This window comes from Paramisgurnus dabryanus, chromosome 6 (genome assembly GCF_030506205.2).
Source record: "Paramisgurnus dabryanus chromosome 6, PD_genome_1.1, whole genome shotgun sequence".
Lineage (NCBI taxonomy): Eukaryota > Metazoa > Chordata > Actinopteri > Cypriniformes > Cobitidae > Paramisgurnus > Paramisgurnus dabryanus.
In genome coordinates this window covers 49,621,994-49,644,706 of record NC_133342.1, presented here as the reverse complement: position 1 = coordinate 49,644,706, position 22,713 = coordinate 49,621,994, and the positions used below count along the sequence as shown (strand labels likewise).

General features: G+C 36.2%; 1 protein-coding gene across 1 annotated transcript in view; it reads right to left on the bottom strand.

Moving 5' to 3' along the window:
* Positions 1 to 22,713, bottom strand: part of mov10l1 (Mov10 like RNA helicase 1) — a 308,056-nt gene that overhangs the window by 15,892 nt on the left and 269,451 nt on the right. Inside the window, exon 24 of the mRNA XM_065272934.2 lies at positions 18,727 to 18,867. Within this exon, the coding sequence (XP_065129006.1) occupies positions 18,727 to 18,867 (141 nt within the window). The remainder of the gene's footprint in view (positions 1 to 18,726; positions 18,868 to 22,713) is intronic.

The window sequence follows — 22,713 nt, the reverse complement described above, 5'->3', positions numbered from 1 at the left end:
TTTATGAAAATATAAACTTGATATCTTTAATATTGACTGAGTAATGTCATGTCAGCGATTGAAATCATAGTGAAATTAATGCTTGAAATTAAACTGTGATGCTTTTTATCTCACAATAAGATTTGAGACTTAAGTCTGATTTTCAGAGACAGTCTCAGTGACATACTGTATACTTGAGCTGTTACACACACCAATAACATTGTAACATTTAAAAATGGCGAACAACAACAATGCATCTTTTCTATACATTTACATTATGCCTCAAATAAGACTGGGTCAACAATGCTTGACCAAAGCTTGTATTATAATTATTAGCATTATTTATAAGGTAAAGTACAAGTTTCACACACCAGCAGCTTCAGTAAAGCAAAAATAACGACAGATCATTAAAACTGTGAACTTGAGAAAACAGCTATACTGTTATTACATGAGTCTTCAGACTGTTTATTAATCAACGGGGCTCTAAAATGAAATGAATGACAACTATAACAGATTACGACAGATTTCCATTGATTTCTTAAACCTGTTGCAAGGTGAGAAGCTTTAATATACATAACTGGACTAGTTTAGCCTTAGTTGCATTTCAGTTTTATCACAATCAACTCGATTCACAACTGCATAAAAATCCTTCCTCCTTGGCATATTGCGTTATAAAACATTGGAGTGTTTAACCGATCGCATTTCTAGTTTATGTTAATTAGCTTATACGGGCTACGTTAATTAAACAGCTTAAGGGCTGACTTCGCGTTAGAATCAAACGACCAACTCCCCCTAAGAAAAAGGGGGACAAACAAACAACAGAACAAAGGTCAAATAAACCAAGGACGAGAAGAGGACGTACAGTAAGAAAACCACCTTATCGCACACGGCACCACCAACGGACACGGTTATAAACCTAACAGGTACCCCTCTCTCTGATATACAGTTGAATGTACTAGCTAAGGGCTTGTCCTTTTCCCCTACTTATTATGCTTCAGATTTTGATGTGAAAATAGACTTGTTTAGGTTTTACAGAAGTCTTCATCTAAAGGCATGGCATAAATTGAATGTTACACAGCCTGCTTTAAGATCAGTTACCCCTTTTAAACCTAAATCTTCCTTTTGCCCTATGATACAAAACACTACACTTAATACTTTTGAGAAAAAGGTTAACTATGAAATAGAGAACATTTTGTCACAGAAGAATACACATCATCAGAATTTGACAAAAGAGGAGAGAAAGATTTTACAAGACCTTTCAAATAACAAGGACTTTGTAATTAAAAAGGCAGACAAAGGGGGTGCTACAGTTGTGTGGGGTTATGATCAATATACTCAAGAAGCTTTCAAACAGCTGGGGGATACTACATTTTATATGCCTTTGACCAGCAACCCTATACAAATATTAACACAGGATGTTCACAAAATGCTTCTTCAAGGCGTAGAGGATAATTTGATTTCTACACAAGAATTTGATTTTTTATTTAAACCTGACCCTCGGATGGCGACATTTTACCTTTTACCCAAAGTACATAAGGACATGATTAATCCACCTGGACGGCCTGTGATTTCGGGCAATGAGACACTCATGGAACCGATCTCTAAATATGTGGACTATTTTATTAAGCCATTACTTCCAACTTTACCGGCTTATATACAGGACACCACTGATGTCTTGTGTAAAATTGATGAACACAAATTTATTGGACCAGAGTCTTTACTTGTTACCATGGATGTTGAGGCCCTTTATACCAATATTGAACATACACAAGGCCTTGATGCATTTTTTGGACAAACGTCCTCTTCCATCAAACTCCTTTCCCCCCACAGATTTTCTTGTCAAACTAACTGAATGGACACTTTATAATAATGTTTTTCTATTTCAGGACAAGATTTTTAAACAAGTTAAGGGTTGTGCCATGGGGGCTTGCTTTAGTCCATCTTATGCAGGTCTCTTTATGGGCAAATGGGAGGAGGACTTTGTTTTTAATGAGACGAATGTGTTCAGAGATAAGATCATCTGGTGGGCAAGGTACATTGATGATGTGATTTTATGGTGGAAGGGTACGGAGGAAGAACTGATGAGTTTCCATGAGTATTTGAATGCGGCTAATCCCAATGTGAGGTTATCTCTTGAATATGATGTACATAAAATCCATTTTCTGGACTTAGAAATTTACAAGGATGAAGAAGGTTTTTTGCATACCACGATATTTAGGAAAGAGTCACATAAAAATACTCTACTTCATGCTAAAAGCTTTCATTCTTCTACATTGATTAAAAATATTCCTTTTGGTCAATTCCAGAGATTACGGAGAATATGTGATGATGATCATGAATTCAACATGAAAAGTAAAGAGATGTATGGTCGTTTTAGGGAGAGAGGTTATCAGGCGATTACGCTGGATAGGGCACTTGAAAGAGCCACTTCTCTTGAGCGTAGGTCTCTACTACAAAGAAAGCCTGCTGTTTTGAAGAAAGAGAGGGTATACTTTTCTACACGTTATAGTACAGAGGCTGTACGTATACGGCAGGTAATAAGAAAAAACTGGGATCTTTTTCGATGTGATGACATTTTGAGGGATATTTTTGAGGAACCCCCAGTTTTTTCATTTAGAAGAGCGCCCACATTAAATGATCGGTTGGTACATAGCCACCTCCCAGCAAGAGAACAGACCACTTGGTTACCTAAAGTTCCGAATGGTACTTTTAAATGTGGCCATTGTAAACAATGTGATATAGTCACCAAGGTTAAAGGGTTCACTCACCCAGGTACACAACGAACATACGTCACTAAACATTTCATAAATTGTAAGACAGTGTTTGTTATTTATATTTTGAAGTGTGCTATGTGTGATGCTTTTTATGTAGGGCGGACGAAACGTCGCTTTCAGGACCGACTCGCGGAGCATAGATATGCAGCCAGAGTAGGGAATGGTGATTATGCCATGGTGAAACATTTTAATGAGGTACATGATGGTAACTTGGCTTCTTTCTCTGCCTTGGGGATTGATCATGTCCCTTTATCTTCTAGAAGAGGTGATAGGCAAAGGATTCTTAATCAGAAGGAGAGTCGCTGGATTCACAGACAATTTTTAATGCAATGACTTTTCCGGGTCTTAATGATAGTATTGATATGTTAACTTTTTTTTAATTTCCTTCTTCTTTTTTAATTTTTTTTTTTTTTTGGTTGTCTGTTTTTTGATTGCTCTGATACATTGCCTACTTTAGGCCTGTTTGATTTGGAGAGGTTGACCCCACCCACTCTGGAGTGGATCAGCTGGCTAATTACTGTGCTCTTTAACTGTGTTTGTAGCATTTTTGCTACTTGTGCCCTGATGAAGGCCTAGATGTAGGCCGAAACATGTTGGTGGTATTTTTAAGTTCTATTATGAACTAGCACCTTTATTAAAGCGGTTTTATAATTTAGAAGAGTGCCTTGGTTTCCTTTTGTTGTTTTTGAAATTTAGCTTATTTCCCAAAGAGCACCTTCGTTTTACATATATTTTTGACATTTTGTATACTGTTTAGAACGCCGTAGCCCTCCAGCCCCTGCTTTGTGGGTGATTGTTTTTATAGGATTAAGCTTATTCATTATTTTAGCTTTGCACATCCACCCTGACCAGTTTACCTTAGGGGTGAGACGTCTTAACTCTCCGTTGAAAAAGATTGTCTGAAACTGCGGGTGGAGGACGGAGTTTGTGGTTCCGTCGATAGCAGACTCTTGTTACTGATTGGCCAAACGACTTGTCAATCATCCTAACTTCTTTTTGGTGGACGAGCCCAGTGCTATGATTGGACATTTTTATTTTTTCTGTTGCTTGTTTTGAGTACTTTGCGCGACAGAGGTGTCACCAGGTTTTTGCGTAGTTTAGTGACAAATCGTACCACCATACTTTGAGGTCAAAATGAGTACCTGCTACGCAAAATGCATACAGGTTGGCAGGTCTGCACTGGAGCCGTTTGGAATTATTTTATGAAGGATAGATGCACATTTTTGGACTTGAAGGATGTGGACCCCTTAGTGAGTAAATCATGGGTTTAATATCATTTTTTGCCGAACTATCCCTTTAATGAATTTTTGGAAGCTATCATGAAAAGTAATGTTTTTGTCAGTGCCACTAAGAAAGGTGCAGAGCTGTCCACTGCTAAGTGAAGGAAAACATTTGTGAGAAGCATATCCTAAGGATAAGGAAGTTTTTATGGTAGCGGAACAACAAGCATCCCTGTCTACGAGAGCCTGGCCTTCAGACAGGTTGGTATGAGTGGAAAACAGTTTAAATTAAAGTTGCAAGCAGCGATGGTAGGGCCCTCACACGCATGGGTACCGCCACCCTATGGCCTTAGTAAAGTAGTGAACAAAGGGGATTTAAATTTAAGTGGGTAAATATAGGTGGATGTTCAAGGGAACTTTGATGTGCCACACCTCCTGAGTGCAGCAGGTGGCGCTATGATTGTAACTGATCTTTGTTATATTGATGAGTTCAGGCCAGGAACCTTGTCAAATATATCAAGTCTGTGACAGGTCGGACATTGTATGCCTGAGTTAAAACAGCTTTCTCATGGATTTAAGCCACACAATTTTTATACATTCACCTTTGCATTGATTAATAAATAAAAGGACATTACTATATTGGTTTGGTTTAAGATCTTTATTTGTCATTGTACTGAGTCAGTGCACAGGCTTAGTTATGTGGCTTAAGATTAAAACATTTAAACCAGTTAAAATTTCCCTTTGGGCTAAAATGTGATTTATAAAATATGGATCAAATTGTTAAAGTTTATTTTATAGTAAAGATGACTTTAAATGTTTAATTCCTGGTGTGTTGTTGAAAGGACCAGCCTGGTGACAAAGAGATTCAAACAGGAAGTTGATCTGTTTTATGGGAAATCTAAGGAAATTGGACTGTACCAACTTAGATGTATTAGAGGGGACATTGGAAAATGTGATGTCTTGATTATTGTGATTTTGTTTAATAGACATCTTTTTGCATTGACTAAAGTTTATCCATGGCTCTAAATTTAGTTGAATGTATTGAGTTTATTTCAGGGTTTGTGTTGTTACTGTTGTGAAAATGTGTATTGTTTTGTCTCCCCCAGTGCTGGGTTAAGCCTTTGTGAGGCCCTGGGCTAATGCTGGTTTGAGGCCCCCCCAATATACACTGAAAAAAATAAAGGCTGGATTTACTAAGTGCCCCATTGCGAATTTTTTTTTAGTAAAACGTACTAAAAAAAGGGGATGCAAAAACGATGCACTGTCTATATTTTTTTGTAAATCCAGTGTTTTTTACAGCGTATGTGCAACATTAAATGGCTAAAATTATTTAAATAAATTAAACAATATTATCAAATAATATTACAATCAGAAATAGCCCAGAAAATAACATTTATTTAATAAAACTTACAACAAAAAGTGCTTCTTTCTGCTCTTCTTTAAAGAGAATTCTTCAATTAAATCATTAAAATCAAGTTGACGCAAAAGTAGGCTAAAAATAATTATTTAAATAAATTAAACAATATTATTAAGTAATAATTTTACAATCAGAAACAGCCCAGAAAATAACATTTATTAAATGCAACTCACAACTAAAAGTGCTTCTGTCTGTTCTTCTTTAAATATAATTCCTCAATTAAATTATTAAAATCAAGTTGACGCAAAAGTAGGCTAAAATTATTTAAATAAATTAAACAATATTATCAAGTAATAATTTTACAATCAGAAACAGCCCAGAAAATAACATTTATTAAATGCAACTCACAACTAAAAGTGCTTCTGTCTGTTCTTCTTTAAATATAATTCCTCATTTAAATTATTAAAATCAAGTTGATGCAAAAGTAGTAGAGCCCAGAATTCTCAGCCCGAGTCCGACCCGAGTCCGAACTTTTTAATTCTCCCCATTAGGAATCTGTTTCCGCAGATATAGTTACTGCATCGCGTATGTTTGTGAGTAGAAGTCTGTGCTGTCTGCTGTGAGGTTTTTATGAGAGAAGCACAAACTTTTTAATAGTCTATTTAATATGTAAAACTTAAATTTGAAATAAAACTTACTGCGGAGAAGTTAATGAGATCTCTATCGTCTCTCTTGCTACGTGACGCGACAATTATTTATTATTTCAAATCCGTTTACAAGATAAATATATATACATTGTGTTGTTAAACTGATGAAATTATCTTGCTATATACGCTACATTTATTACGAGAAGCCTTTTCTTTTTACTGTTACACTGTAGACAGTAATATATGTATATAATAAAAAACTCTATGGTCGTGAAAGCACATTATCCATTATCTGTTGGTTCATGTTGGTCTAGTTTAATTCAGGGTAATCCTTTAATAAAATGTATAATATGTTATAAAATATTTTATTTTTTGTAATATTCACAGCACACATTCTCTCGCATCGTTTTAAAACATTTTAAATCATTCTGCAAAATTCTGCATAGATTTTGCAAAAGAAATCCGCAGAAATAGCAAAAAATAACTGCTTACACAGCTTGTACACGTGTACTCTTGCAGCAATTAAAGCAGTTCAGTTTTTTTTAAAATTGAAAAATAGTTATATTTCTTTTTTATTTACATTTTAGAGCAGTTTTTGTTTGTTAAAGTTTTTATGATAACGGTTAGCGGCCGACAGCAAGTTGACGACATGTATGATGAATTGAGCCTCTCAAATCAACACTTATAATAACAAACTATTTAAAAAAATTTTTCAGCATATCACAATGTTAGTTTAAACGTTTATTATCAACACATACTATTTTTAAAAAGCGAAGGCAGGTTGCTCTGCTGCTCGCAGTTGCAACGGGTGCAGAAATAAAAAAATAAAAAGGGCTATACAAAACGAAACGAAATAAACATGAAACAGAATAAACATGCATGTTGCCTTATCTTACAACTTCGCTTTTGCATATACATTTTTTTAATGTAAGGACTTACCACAGAAGATGGCTATTCATGCATCCATCCAACAGTTAAACTAAGAAAAAAGTCGATGCATACACAAACAAGAAATAAAGACACAGCCTTCTTACACTAAATTAATACAGGGAGAAGTCTTTAATAGATTATGTCTTGGATGCTGTCTGCATAGATTATGTACAGTATCCAAGGTTTTAATCTAGTACTCCATTTATAATTTTTCCTGGTGGGCTGAAGGTCCCAGAGAGACCGCGGCCTTGTACCCTTGTGAAATGATCGATGTTATTTGTCGGCTCTTAAAGGACAAAATATCCCATAAGCTATTACGTAGCTATAAAAAAAAATTCACAACATTCTTGCGACCCAGTGGTTGGGGGCCTCTGCTCTAGGTAGCATAATTACGTCAATCAAAATGCTTTTAAAAACTCAAAATAGAATTGTCTCGGAGGCCCCCTAGTGTTCGGGGCCCTGGGCTGCAGCCCATGTTGCCCATTAGGATAACGCGGCCTTGGTCTCCCCTTTCTTGTTTTCATGATGCTGGCCACCTCTTATAAATTCAGTGTATGTGTTGTCTAGAGAGAGTTTTTTGTTCTTTGTTTCTTATGGTATCCGGAGGCAGGTGGTGCTGGATTTGTCCTCTGTTAATTTGAGAGGCTAAAGCCCCATGATGTCCTTTTTTTTGTATACCAGATTTTCCCAATGAACGAACCAATTTTTGCATATTTTTCCTCTTTAATGAGGTTTGATCACATTTTGTCTTGCATAAACAAGATTTAATAAAAACTGTCACAGTTGAAGATTAGTTTGCTCCCTGTTTTGTGGCGATGGACTCATTTTTTCGTTGTGATTTGCTAAGGCTCAGGGCAGATCCATCACATGGTGAAACATTAAACTTTGCCAGACCGCCACTGACACGCCCTTTAACAGAAATTACAGATCTTCACAATTTAACATTGTGAATTTCTTAAGTTCAGACTGACCAAATATGACGATGATCTAAATAAATTTCTAAGAGAAGTAAATCACAGTATAAAACATGGCATTTCCTGCTGCCAGCAGGTGGCGCTTTAACTTTTACTGAATATTGCCATGTTGATGTTCAGGTCTGGACACTTATCAAACATGTGAAGCGTGGGCCAGATTGGACGTTTTAAGCCTGAGTTAGAACAACTTTCTGTTTTATTGCAAAACACAGACACACCCTCTATCGAAACGTCAAGATCTCCGCAATTTAGCATCGCAAAGGCCTTTACATGACACAGACCAAATATGGTGATGATCTGATTAAATTTCTAGGAGAAGTTCGTTAAAGTACGAAGCCCAGAAATGGCAAAATGTGCACTCAAATTACAGAGAAAAATATAAATGGCCAACTTCCTGTGTGGTTTAAAGCTTGGCTCCAAGATACTTTTTTTGTAGGTCTTGGAGTGATACATGATCCTCGTGCATTTCTTATCTGTACGTTTAATGTAGTAGTAAGTAGTAAGTAGTAAGTAGTAGTAGTAGGAAGTAGTAGTAGTAGTAGTAGTAAGTAGTAAGTAGTAGTAGTAGTAAGTAGTAGTAAGTAGTAAGTAGTAGTAGTAGTAGTAAGTAGTAGTAGTAGTAGTAGTAGTAGTAGTAAGTAGTAGTAAGTAGTAGTAGTAGTAGTAAGTAGTAAGTAGTAGTAAGTAGTAAGTAGTAGTACAGATGTGGCCTTTAAAAATGCGCGTCTCTGAGAGCAGAATGCCGCGGAGACTTCCGAAATTCTGCGAGATCCCGCAGAAGGGGGGTCGGTGGGGGACGCAGGAAATATAAAAACCTGTAGAGGGCAGGCGTGTTTCATGTAGGCCATACTGACGACAATGTGTGTGCTCGACTTCATGCTGAGCGTATACTGTATGATATTGAAGTAACATGACACGGATTATCGATGTATAGGCGATAGACTTTGATGTCTTACAAATGCATGCTTTTTGGCAAACATTTTGTTGGCGAAGTTTTCTTTTGCCAGTTACATAAACAGTCACATATTCTTCATATTCTTATTTTTTCCGTGTACTTACAGTAGAAGAGACGTGATGTATGATAATCGAGTCTTATAACAAAATAATTCGCGAAGACCTTTTAAGAGACCGAGCGCATTTACGCAATATCATTAACTAGTTTATCTAATTTTACATTTAGTTCATTTTTGCATCTGAACGTTTTAATAGCTTTAACATGTTGCGCTTTTCTGCATTACTGAACAGTAGGCTACTTTTTATATTAGGCTATCATGTTTCCCTTTACATGGTATGAAACACGATAAAAAGTATGCAATGGTGTTTAATACATTTCACTGAGAATTTGTATAATATGTTATACTTTTGTACTAAGGAAATAAAATCATATTGTGAGTGTAAATATTCATAAATTCGAGGAGTTTCTGAGGTGTTTGTCATCGGCAAAATGCGCAGTTTCTTTGTTGCTAATTAAAAACCGTTGGCTGTGTGATTGTTTAAAATTGACATTTTTTCTACTTATTATTAATTTATTTTTTTGCCTACATTTACTCAAATAATATCAATGTGAAAATATAAGTAAATCATACTTCAAGTTAGGCGTAAAACTTACACATTTTTGATGTCAAATAGAAATAATAATAATTTGAAATATGCAATTATTACAGTTTTAAAAACTTAAATATATTACTCTGACCTTTTTAAATATATTGACTAAAATAATCTGTAAATGTAATACTTATATTATTAAGGCGTATACATCAAATAATATATGTACATTTTACACAAAATATCTGTTCTATTTTTAGTAATTTATTTTCCAACTAAAAAAATCGCATAACTGCATTAAGAGATTTTATTAAGTTACTTTAATCATTTATTTTAGAGATATTTACAAAGCCACTGAATAATTTTTAACAGTGTGTACATTATGACCTTACGGTAGACTATTATTAAATGCATATAAATAAAAATATGTAAAACTAAATAAAAAAGATATCATACACGGACTGTATGTAAGCATACGTTTTCTTGTTCGGTGCACGTGGGTTTAAACGCCGTTTTTCTAAAGAATTTTAAAACTTTATTGGTGGTAGTTGAGAAGAATTCCTTTTTCCATTTTTAAATAATTTTGAGCGCAATATAAATATATCATATTGTTATTCTTATTATATAAGAATACGCAATTTTTACAACATTTTTAACATATAGAAAACATACGTTAAGCATGTTGTGTGTATTTCTTAATTACAAGCTTTTGATGAAATTGCACCAAAACTAAACGTGCATAAAAACATAAAAAAGTCATTTAAATAAGCGAAAAATCTTTTTTATAAGCTCAAAATTTTGAATATAATGTGCTATTGCTGAAAATTGCCCATCTCTAAAGGAGAATATTCATCTTTAAAGTTTAAGAAACAAAAAAGTACTGATAAGCATTCTCAAATATATATATATATATATTCTGCAAGCACTCATTTATCCATAATGATGTAATTTATTTTTTAATAACATATTGCCGCTGTCGGGCAAAGATACTCTCTGGACACCAAGACCATGTCTATGGGTTCAAGAATAACAAAATATTGGCCATTTGAAACTCGAAAGTCATCACTTTATTTTGTCCCATTGTTTTCCATTTTGCGGGTGATAAAACTCCTGTGCGCGTCGTTCAAATTAATTGAAATTTCGTTCACTTGTAGTTTAGCAAGTATGTATAATACATTTTCAATAATGTTTTTACACTGCACATCGTCTGAGGAAATCCGAAGTTGCGTCGAGGGGAACCAAGCTGACAGCCGCGACAGCAGAGATTGTCACGTACCTACAAAAGGGTATTGGAAAAAGCTTGCATCTGACCTGCAGCTATCATTCTGGCTTGGTGGGATGTCAGCCAGCGAGAGTCCTCTGATTCTGACCTTGTTCTTTTACTCCTCAGAGTCTAAAACCAGGAGGGCATATTAAGTATTCATTGTATTTTCATTTTAACAGAGCAGCTATGGTTGCGCGTTTCACACACCTCTCCGAACCACGTTGTTAACACTATACTTGTTCGACTTCATGCAGCGCCGCAAGAACCGACAGCCGGATGACGTCAGAGTACCGCGAGAATGATTCAAGAAATCATATTTCGCCTCGCTCTCGCGATACTGTGACGTCTTGCGGCTGTCGGGGCGCCGCATGAAATCGAACAAGCCTATTGACAGCAGCAAAAGCTACGCATGCGCTTTTAACTTGTAAAACTCAAAGGTGTATGGGTAATGTAGTCTCTGCTCTCGGTGGGACGAATTAGGTAGCTTGCATTGTGAAGGGCGCTTTGAAAAGCGGCAGCGCAGCCAAAGGATTAAATTAAGCCTCTGATTTAAACAGATGTGCAAATGAGCGTTCTGGACTGGTACGCTAACAGTACGTTCTGGGCGCAGGGAGAGATGGTGGTACGCTCAAGAGCTATATTTGGAAGTGGCGGTACTGAGTACTGGCGCCTACCGGCCCACATTAAAGCACTGGCGGTAGCAAAGGTAGACGGCCCTTTGAAAAGCAAAAGAAAGCTGATAAAAATGAGAAACCTACACTGAAATAAATTGGAGTAGGATTTAGGCTACTTAACAAAATCTAAACATTTTTCACTCAGAAAATGCTAGTAAATATAAACAAAATTATCAGCAGCTTTAACTTTATTACTTTTTCAATTTTAATTCACTCTTTGTTTCAGCGATGTTTATAAATATACTATATTTCTGCATTTTGATTACAAACTGTTCTACACCGAAAAGAAACTAATGTAATCTTCCTGATTTAATCACGTAAAACACAAGTCTAAACACAAGCACCACTTTTCTGAATGATGATAATCACAAACATCCCAGAGTTTGTAAACCAATTGTTTGTAAAACATATTTAATGCTAACTTTACTTAAAAATTCAGAAAATATTTTTTACAGTGTATAAATAAAAAGACATGAAGGAAGTTAATTCCAAAATGTAATTAATTGTACATGGTTTAGCTGCTTGTTTTAGCAGCTACCAGTGACACAGAGTCAAGAAATTAAAAACCACCCACCCCTAGGTCTGCCAATTCTTTGCCAACCCCCAATGCTAATCGATCACCTCATCATCAGGGAATCAAAAGAAAACCGGTTTATCCAGTTTTCACCAGCGTGTTGGGTTTTAATTCCAACCCTTGCAGTTTCTTTGTTAAAATGCAATTTAAGCAAATAGGCCTAATACATACGCTGTATATTATTTTAAATGAATGTTTATAACTTATAAAATTAAGTGGATATCAGGTAACTTAATTTGACATATGTTGATATAACCTAGGCTCTCAAGTCCCACCATGAGACACACTGTCAGTTCACACGCTCACACACCAAACCTTGTAAGCTATTTATCACGCTGAGAAGTAAAATAGAACTTTTCCTGCTATACAATTAATAAAGGAGGTGCTGGTATACAGAGCATTTCTGTCGAGTTTAGCAGTACATTTTTTAGGTGTGGTCAACTTTACGCAGCGCCACAAGAACCGACAAGCAGATGACATCAGAGTACCGCGAGAAATAAAGCGGAGGAGGTTGGTTTTAAATCGCTCTCGCGGTACTCTGATGTCATCCACTCATGTTTGAGTCTGTATCAGATGAAAATACAGATTTTAAGGAACAACTTATTGTTTGGAGATTGTCAATGGACGTTTCTGAGTGGTATGTTTGTTTTTTCAGTGTGGACCTGCAAAACGCCAAATGCATAAAAATTAATTAATATTGTAATGTCTTAGCATGATATGTTTTCTAAAATGTTTAAAAATGAACAAATCAGTTGTGCGAAACTACACAGATTTTTTTTTTATGAAATATATTCAATGGTTACAGTGCCTCATGGTGGGGTTAAACCCCTGGTTCAGTTTACCCCATCTGGTTCACTTTGCCCCACAGCCACCGTTCTGGGAAACTGCCTAGCTTAGTAATTCAGGCTAATCTTTAGCTAAATCATTCACATGGTTTTATACATTAGCCTATCACCAATATTTATGGTATGAATATTTAGACCTGGATAAATCTACTCTAACATAACAGCCTTTATACCTGGTATGTATTAATTTGTATAAAGTTTCTTTTTTTTTTGTTAAAAAAATCATACTTTAATCATAACTCTTTTTATTTGTCCTTCTCTTTAACATAGCCAAATATAAATTATGGTTGCTACCTGTATTTGTGGTCACACGGCTACAAATCTGTATGGTTGCCTAGATAAAGGGGGTGGGTCAACTTACCCACTGGCTCACTTTGCCCCACTCTCCCCTACTTGGTATTGAGAAACGGGCATTGTTTATCGAAGCCGGAGCGCGAGCTACAAACTACAGAGCGAGTGCGCGGGTGCACAATGGTGAAAGAGCAACACACGATGTAAATAACTAAACCAGTGCTCGCAGTACAGACACTTTATATTTTAGCGTACTGCGTACCTTTACTTTCTTTTGCGTGCCACCACTTCTCATGTTGCTGGTACTTTGACTTAAAGAGTCAAAGGGCGTTTCTATGTGGCGCTGCGCAGACAGTTCGGCAACGAAGACATCAAAGTACCGCGAGAGCAAGTCGAAATGTTACAAATGGTCCGACTTTACCTTTGCTCTCGCGGTACTCTGATGTCATACGCCGACCAGTCAGCGCCGCACCATTTAAAGTCGAACACACAAAGCGTCAAGGCAGGGCCGCTGGAAGTCATTTTGAACAGGGGGTGCTGTGAATTTTTTTAACCAAAAAACCTATGAGCCTATAGGCCTATTTAAAATACAATAATACAAATAAATACATTGAGATTTACTACTTTATTGTCATATACACTTCAGGGCACACAGCCAGGGTCTGAAACAAACAGACATCATCAGTTCTCAGATGAATATGCGCTATTAATCAGAAGCAAAAATACTTATACCAGGGGGAATTACTTTCGTTACAATTTACATACAACATATAATATTATAACAACATATAATATTAATTAAACTTCACAATTTTCAATGTCCATGCGGACGAACATATTTTACTTTCGTTTTTAAGTTAGGATCACACGTCGATTAACAGATGTAAAATATTCTCACATTAACATACCTAGTATATTTTTATATAGATCTTTTTTTACTAAATAGTACTATTACTGTCTTTTTTAAACTTATTAATAATTCATAATTTGAACAAAAATAATGATGGGTTTAGTTCTGATATTGTATACTTTTATAAAGAAATACATGGTGTATAATTACATTTTTAGAATAGGCTTTATATAAGGTTTGTACTGTAAAAATACTTTATTTGTTACAAACAAAAGATAAAGAATTTACAAACGTGTGGAGAGCCATTTCAGCACTTGGACAGCAAAATGTTTTTTTTTAAAGCATTACTTAAAATGTTTTCTCATCTCACCATATCTACAGGTGCAGAGTCATTATATACAATAAATCCGTTGGGTAGCATTTAAAAAAAAAAAACATTTAAAAGTAGATGCATTTGTTTAAAGCAAAGCATTTATTTACTTAGCTACAGATGAAGCAGCTCTTTAAGCCTTCTAACGTCTCATAATTGGTCATCATTTATGTCCAAGAGACTCAATAATAATCTGTTACATTTTAATCCTTTTTGCAAATTAAAAACCGTTTTTGTGCTGCTGCGCATCCATGTATGTAATAAACAAACCCGCGTTGTCATTCCGTTAATATATTATCAACACGCTCTTTACTCGCGCAGAAAAAACTCGCGTCGCGCATTGCGCCGGTTGTATAATAGAGATTCCAAAGTCTCTCATGAGCTAGGGGACGAATGTCCAGGGAGTTCAGTATTTCTGTGTGGGCATGCATCAGGGAAAGGTGTGTGAGTCTTTTCTGGGTCATGGTGCTGCGTACCAATGTCTTCAAAAGACGCAAGGCAAAGAAAGTGCGCTCGGATGAGGCCACGGATAGGCACAGACAGTAATAAAAATAAAAATCCAAAATACACGTAATAACCTACGTGTTTCAAAAATAATTTCCTAAAATATTCATAAGTAATATATCAATTGTGCAAAATATTTTTACTTAAAAAAAATATATTTCTCGCCTTCCCGCGACCATGCGTCAAGGTCTGGAGGAAAAGGATACCTGCCCGGATCCCACGCACGCATCTGCAGTTATATACATTTTACAAAACCAGTATTCATTAGATTTTAAGAACTTTTTTGCCACTTTTAAAACTGTAAAACTAAATAAAAAAGATATCATATGCCGAATGAGCATGTAAGCATATGTTTTCTTGTTCGCTCCGCGCAATACGGGTTTAAACGCGTTTTTTTTTCTAAAGAATAATGTTTAAACTTTATTGGTGGTGGTTGAGAATAATTTATATTGCAGAATAATTTTATATTCTTAATATAAAAGAATACTAATATATTTTTACAAAATTTTTAACTTTAAAACATACATATAAAGATGCTTTGTACAATAGCTTTGCTTCTGACAACAATTTTCTGTAATAAATCAGTAAATCAATCACAAAATGTGCGAATAAAATGCTTGTCAATTCAAACAAAGGTGTATAAAACCGCTTTAATTAACAATAACTAAACTGTGCTCTTTTGCATACCTCTACTTTTCTCATGTCTTTCTTTATACCACCTTTATTTTTTTTTTTAAATCTTGCCACTTTTAGAAATAATTTGTTTGCATTTTTTGTATACTGCACACTTTATTTGCATCAACTATACCCATAATAACATTTTCTACGTTTTTATTTCAATAAAAATAAACATATTTATTATTGTCTTAACTTAAAACTTTATTTATAAATTAGATTTTATATAAATAAGTTTTAAAAGTGTTGACTGCGAACGTCTGAGATAAGATATCTGGAAGGACCTATAATATACGCCTATAATATATGTACATTTTAAATTAAAATGTCTGTTCTATTTCTAGCCATTTATTTTGTTTTGACCAACTAAAAAATACATAAGTGACATTAAGAGATTTTATAAAGTTACTTTAATCCATTATTTTAGTAGTATATTTACAAAGCCACTGAATATTTTTACTGTTATGAATAACGGCTGAAAGGATTAAAAAAAATCATAACACTGACTGCCTATATGCGCAAGAAAGGTATTATTAAAGTTTTAAATATGTAAAACTAAATAAAGATATCATATGCCCACTGTACAGTATGTAAGCATAGGCCCATGTTTTCTTGTTCGCTCTGCGTGGGTTTAAACGCCGTTTTTCTAAAGAATAACAACTCTGATGTGTGTGACAAATTTGAAGTTAATCTAAGCACGCAAGAGATTTAAATATGCCTGAAATTAAAGTAACTTTGACGCGTTGCCATTGCAACAGCGTACAAGACTTCAAAAGTCCCTTCAGCCTTCACAATTTATCATCTCCAATGTCAGTCGCATGAATCCTGTACGAGCAGTGGTTAAATTGGCTTTTGTAGGGAGGGGGAGCCCTTATTTACAGTAAATAGTCATCATTCAAAATTACGCCGTAAAATTACTTAATGTGTTTTACACTAAAGGGGCTCTTTTTCCAGTATTTATGTGTAAGGTAAGGTTGAGTAGGTATTCAAACAAAGATAAATACTTTAAAATTCACTTACAAGTTTCAGCTTTAAAGCTGTGCCAGAGGTTGATCCAAACTTTAAAACCTGAACTTTAAATTATGCTAATCTATGAGTCTGACACCCTATATGCATTTGTTGCACATGTTATTATGCACAATTGATCAAACTTTGAAAGAAGGCATAAGACTCAATCTCCTTGACTAATTCTAAGCATAAGATAACCCAAAAGATTAAATTAACAAGAAAAACGACTTACTGAATCAGCATCAACATGTCTTATAAATTAGCCATAGAGATAAGCTGGTCTAGCCTAGAAATCTAGACGCACCCTAGCGGCCGCAAAATATATTTGCTGCCAGGGTTTAGTCTAGGCACTCACAATACACTTAACAGCTCCAAAAACCAAAATTTGGTCAGGCCAATCACATCGTGTGTAGCGTCTGTGGGGCGGGCAGAGCTGCAACGAATGGCTGCTGCTGCTGGCGAACAGCTTTCTTTTGAAGCGGCTTTGGCCGCGACTTTAGACTTATGTTTTTCTTTGAGAGAAGAGCAAATAACCCTACTGAAGTCCGTTTTAAGCAAGAAAGATGTGTTTGGAGTTTTGCCGACTGGTTACGGTAACTACGTCACCTTCTTCGTTGCTCTGTTTGTTCATAGCGCTATCCTATTGCGTGCAGAGGCATTTTGAGGGACAACCTTATATCCCGCCCCTTGCATTGAGCCGTTTGTGTGAAGAGTTGCCAGACCTTACATCTTGATGTAGGTCTGGCTAACCAGGCTAAAACTGGTCAGCAGTTAGTAAAACAATCACTATAGTTAGGTTGTACTTATTGATTTGTATAATCAAAATACATTATTTTATTAAACTATACAATATGAGTTTATACCTTATAACGTTACTGATATTACAGTGTTTAGTCTTAACAGTGTATGATATTCAGCTCGTCTTGATTTCATTATTTTATTCCGCCAAATGGAAAAAAAACATCCATATCTGCTGAATGAATGGGACTCAAGACCTATACGGCAGATTGCGTTGGCCAAAACACCAAAAGAACCGCGTTTTCAAAAGATATTGCGAGCAGACACAGACATTTGCATCCGGGCGGGATGGCATTTATCAAAAGACCTCTGAGTTTGGCCAAAAACAGTAAGTAAATTGCTTTGGAAGTTTTACAGAGGTTGCAGAGAAAAACACAGACATGGCCGATTCGGACGGAATTAAAATCACAGTGGACCTCTGAGAAGCTTGATTTTCTCAGAGGTCCCCCTGTAAAACTAATCCCGTCCAAAATTACAAAGGTTTAAATGGCGTCTTTATTTCAAAAGACCCGACCGACCGCGACCCGAATGTCATTACAAATATTTGGCCCGGCCCAATTTAAACCCTATTGCTGAAGGAGACGGAGCTGAGCTCCGGCAGGGTGTGTTGTGGACCCGAGGAGGCGGAGCTGCGCTCCGGTGAGCTCCGGCCCAATTTAACCACTGTGTACGAGTATTTAAAAGTTCACAGCCTGTAACTGTCAGCCTTAAATATGCCAGAAAATTAAAGTAAAGTTTGACACGTTGCCATGGGAACAGCATTCGAGATTTCAAAGATCCCTTCGCAATTTAGCATCTACAATGTCTTGGGATCATGTTGAACACTTCTGGAGTCAATCGCATAAATATTCTAAAAGGAGTATTTAAAAGTTCACTGCATGCCTTTTTTAAACAATCCAAAATGACCAACTTCCTGTTGGGCGGAGCTAAAATGTTTAAGGGGGGAAAGTAGTTTGGTTCAATGAGATATGCATACCAACTCTCGTACATATGTTTGCCTGATCTGTGCAACAACGTTTGTTTTTGCATTACAGGGGGCACTACTTTTTTCGAACCCATATAATAAATGATCATAATACAATTTGTCCACAGAAAACTTTTATAACTTTTGTATCAATAAAAGTTTATGCATAATTCTTGTAAACAATATCATTTGTTTGAAAAGGGCTGGAATGATGCAGAAAACCTGAATCTAATTTGCAGCAGCAGTCATGTGATCGAGGACAAGCTTTAAACGGTCTATACTGGACACAAGCAGTGCAATAGGATGCGAAAAAAGCAGACAGAACCCATTATAATTATGTATGAGGTCTACATGATGTGTGGTGCGTAAGCATTGCCTTTACTATTTCCCAAATATATGAAAAATATTAAATTAAAACATTGAAAAAAGTACTCATGTGGCTAAGAAATGATCTTGCTAACTTAACAGGTCCTAAATTCTTACCTTGATAAGAACATGTGGATTTCCGATGACAATGAGAAGAGCTTTGGCTCGAGTAATGGCAACGTTGAAACGCTTCGGGTTGGACAAAAACCCCAGCATTCTTTGCAATTCTTCATTCGCCACTGTCTCATTGGAGCGAACCTACAAATTAAAAATACTGAAAATTTTAGTCATAGTTAAGTTAGGTTTCAAAAAACCTGCCTAAGTTGAGCCAAACACAACTGTCACAAAAGAGGTTCACAGTCTAAATTCAAAGTTTTTACAACATGTGATGGTAAAGTTATCACATTTTGTAGGATTGAACCCATTTAATCATTTGGGGTCCATTCTTCGTACCTTGCTTATTACATCCGAGATCAAATAAGATAACCGAGATGATCACGCTTATTTTGATCTCGCCAATTTGGATCTTTGAATGCCCCTGCTGTTGATGATTAGTATGACAGGATTAAACTATCTGAGATCATTGCGCGTTCGTGTATTGCATGAAAATGCAATAAATATCGACAGTAGAAACAACGATCAGCAACGCTGTGATTGGCCAGTTGTTAAAATGGTCAAAGTACACACCCATTTTTTAACCCCTGCAGTGTGCAAGCTATTGATGGAAGGTTATTGTGAACGTTTTATGACGCTAAATTTTAAAACCCAGCTCAAGCTATTTTTGTACATAAAATCACCCTAACCCTACATAATGTAAGGTATTTGTCTAGTTAAGGTACTTAACTCACAATAGTATTTTTTTACGGAACAAAGCACTCACAGTCATATCACAGACCAACCTAATAAATAAATAAATAAATAAAAACCTTATCAGCATGAACACTTCAAAATGAATTGCGGTAAATAGTTTGCCACCGTTTGCCACTGAACCTGCATTAACGACAACAGTGGGGCCTCCGGCCTTAGTCAAACAAGTTAGCACGTATGGTCGGGTTGGATTTTGGTGCTTTCTTGTGGTCTTGTGAATAGTATGCCATATAGACCCATTTGCCACTGAACCTGCATTAACGACGACAGTGGGGCTTCTGGCCTTAGTCAAACGGGTCGACATGTTTAATTTTCTTTTAAAGATCGGATGGTGACCCATAGTTATCATAGATACCTTCACATTGGGCCCCCAATTTGCTAAATCCTCAACTGTGGGTAACATACTTATGCCTCAATAGTTAGCCTGTCTGGAACCAAATTGATTTAAACCACATCACTGTGTGACACCTGCATTACATGTGAACGGCCCCTACGCTAATAGGATTTTGTTTCACTCTCCCGGTCTCGTCCTCGACACAGAGGACAATGAGACAAACAGACCCAGTTCCGGTTAATGTGAAAGTCGGCACACCTCTGATCTACTGGCCGTCTTTCAAGCTGATGCCCAGCTGGTGCCTGACCAACAAACACCGGCAGAACCCGCTTAATCTCCGCTTAATCTCCTTATCCGTTTACATGTATGTATATATATCTATCTATCTCCCAAGGGTTTTTCCCTCCTAGGACTTTTTTTATTTCCCCGGCTAAAAAGCCCAGGGTTTTCTTCTCCTAGGGGGTTTTTCAACCAGGGGAGGCAGCCTTCTTGGGCTTAATTTAGCACCCTCTTCTATACGTTACATTAGAAATACGCTCGCTTATAATGTTGATTCATAGCCGCAGCAAATTTAGCTGCTTATGCTATCGTGTATTATGTTGTGCTATCTGTCGATTTTCTGTGCTTTTTACTGCTTCTATTAATGTAAAGCTGAAACAATTACCAATTGTGAAAAGCGCTATATAAATAAAATTGAATTGAATATTCAGTGATAATATAATCTTGATATCATTGATTGACATCAACATTGATCATTGAATCAATGATTGTAATTAAACTTTGATGTCCTAAAGTACTTTAATTCTCAAATAAAAAACGTTAAATGTGTTTTAACTGTTTATAACAGCATCTTAAAAAGCAGAATAAAAACAGGTGGTGGTCCTGCATCTTAATGTGATGTCCAGGCAGGAGTCTAAACTGATTGATAGTATCTAATAATATTACTGTCATTTCAAAATGGCAAATGATTTGTTATGACCAATTTTGTACATTTGTTATATATTTTGCCACTAGAGGGCACAGATTAAAAACTCTGCAGTTCCTCTTCGAATATGATGCTGAAAAACAGGCAAAGTTTCGTAGTGATACACAATCGCATTCATGAAATAATGAATTTTTTGATGATATTCAAAATGGGCGATGCTAAAAATGGCCAACCGAGGAAAACTGTTTGACTCGCCAAGCCTCAGGGAATTTAATTAGACCACTGTCATCATTTTTGGCATAAAGTAGCATTGATTTAGTGTTTCATGGTAGTCTGAGTTTCCCCATGCTGCTGTGCGTGCAAATTTATTCATGCTGCAAGTTTAGTATGGAAACCATGGACCTGTTTTTCCCCTGAAATAGGAAAAAAATCACAGGACGGGGAGGTGGCAGTAAGACGATGACGACGTTTATGCAACACACCGAAGCAGTTTTGTATATCCAACATGGCAGCAGATGCGAAGTTACTTTTCTATGCAGCCTTAGATTGTGTTCCAAGTAGTTTTGAACAAGTTTTTTAAAAAAGAGCAACTTTTGGCGTTAAACAATTTCATATCCAAGAAATATGTTTGGATATGGCAAGACATGATAGCCACAGAGTTTTATAGGACCAACCTGCTAGGCATCGTCGTCGTCGAAGTCCATTTAACTTATAAATGGTACGCAGTATTTATTAATATCATATTGTCATTATGCATGTAGCCTACCTACTGTGGTTGTCACAGTGCCACTAAGTTGTGTTGCTTTTCAATATCAATATACAGCTACCGGTTTAGTTGCATAGCTTTCCGCTGTGTGCGCACACGTACCCGATAAAAGTTGTTGATGCTTGAATTTATGTCGCTCTACATACGTAATCTGGTATAATTGAAACAATTGCTATGAGCTACGTACAGACGCATTTGATAGACATTCGTAGCGCCTAATAAACGGCTCTGGGCATTTGGGTAGCAGCAGAGTTTTGCGTGTGTGTTTGATGTGCTGGAGTCCCAACCGGGTCATTAGTTGCATGCGGTAAGACTTCTGTATATTATATAAACAACATGAACATGTAGTGAATCATGGGTTAAACAGTGTTGTATAGTGTTGCATGACTCATACTAGCTACTCCCGCGGTAGTAACTCCTCCTTCTTCATTTTTTCGTACGTTATCGGAAAGAATCTGTAACGCTAATCTTTCTTTTATAAACCTGGTAAAACTAGAGACTCTTCTGACATATATAGTAGTGCTGTGTTCAAAATATCGATACGACGATACATCGTCATGGACGCCTGACACAGCACCTTCCGTATCGATTCGGATGTTCTTTTGAAAGTAACGTGACGAATTGCTGTTGATCCGTGATCCATATGGAAAGGACGCATGTGTCCCTTGGAGTACGTAGAGTTAAAGGTGGTGGGGTATACTTTCACTTTGCGTGTCTATCTGTCTCGCTGGCGCACGTGTCTGCATAGTGAGCCACGTACTCGCGCTCTCTCTCGCATGCACCCATTAAAGTCAATGAGTTCAGTATGAAAGCGCAGATATCTTAGCCTATACTACTGCAAAGGGCTTTATTAGCCATGCTCTTATAAAACAGTACTAACGCATTTGAGAAGAAACACGACAAAGATTTGAATGTGAAAAGTGAATGTCTAGAGAAGAGATACAGAGCTACTTCAAACTATAACTGTCACATTAATAATCTGATTTCTATTAAATAGTATTAAGTCTGACTGCATGTTTATAGATATATTCATAGATGTAGAATAATGAGAGACAAGAGTAAGGCACCCTCTTTGTAAAACTGCTTTTAAAAAAACATAAGTTAAGTACTAACTCTGGGATTTTAAATATTTCTAATAGCTAATAAATGAATGGCAAAAACACAACTGTTTCAACACTGCTTATTCAATGTACAATAAACAAATAATAATAA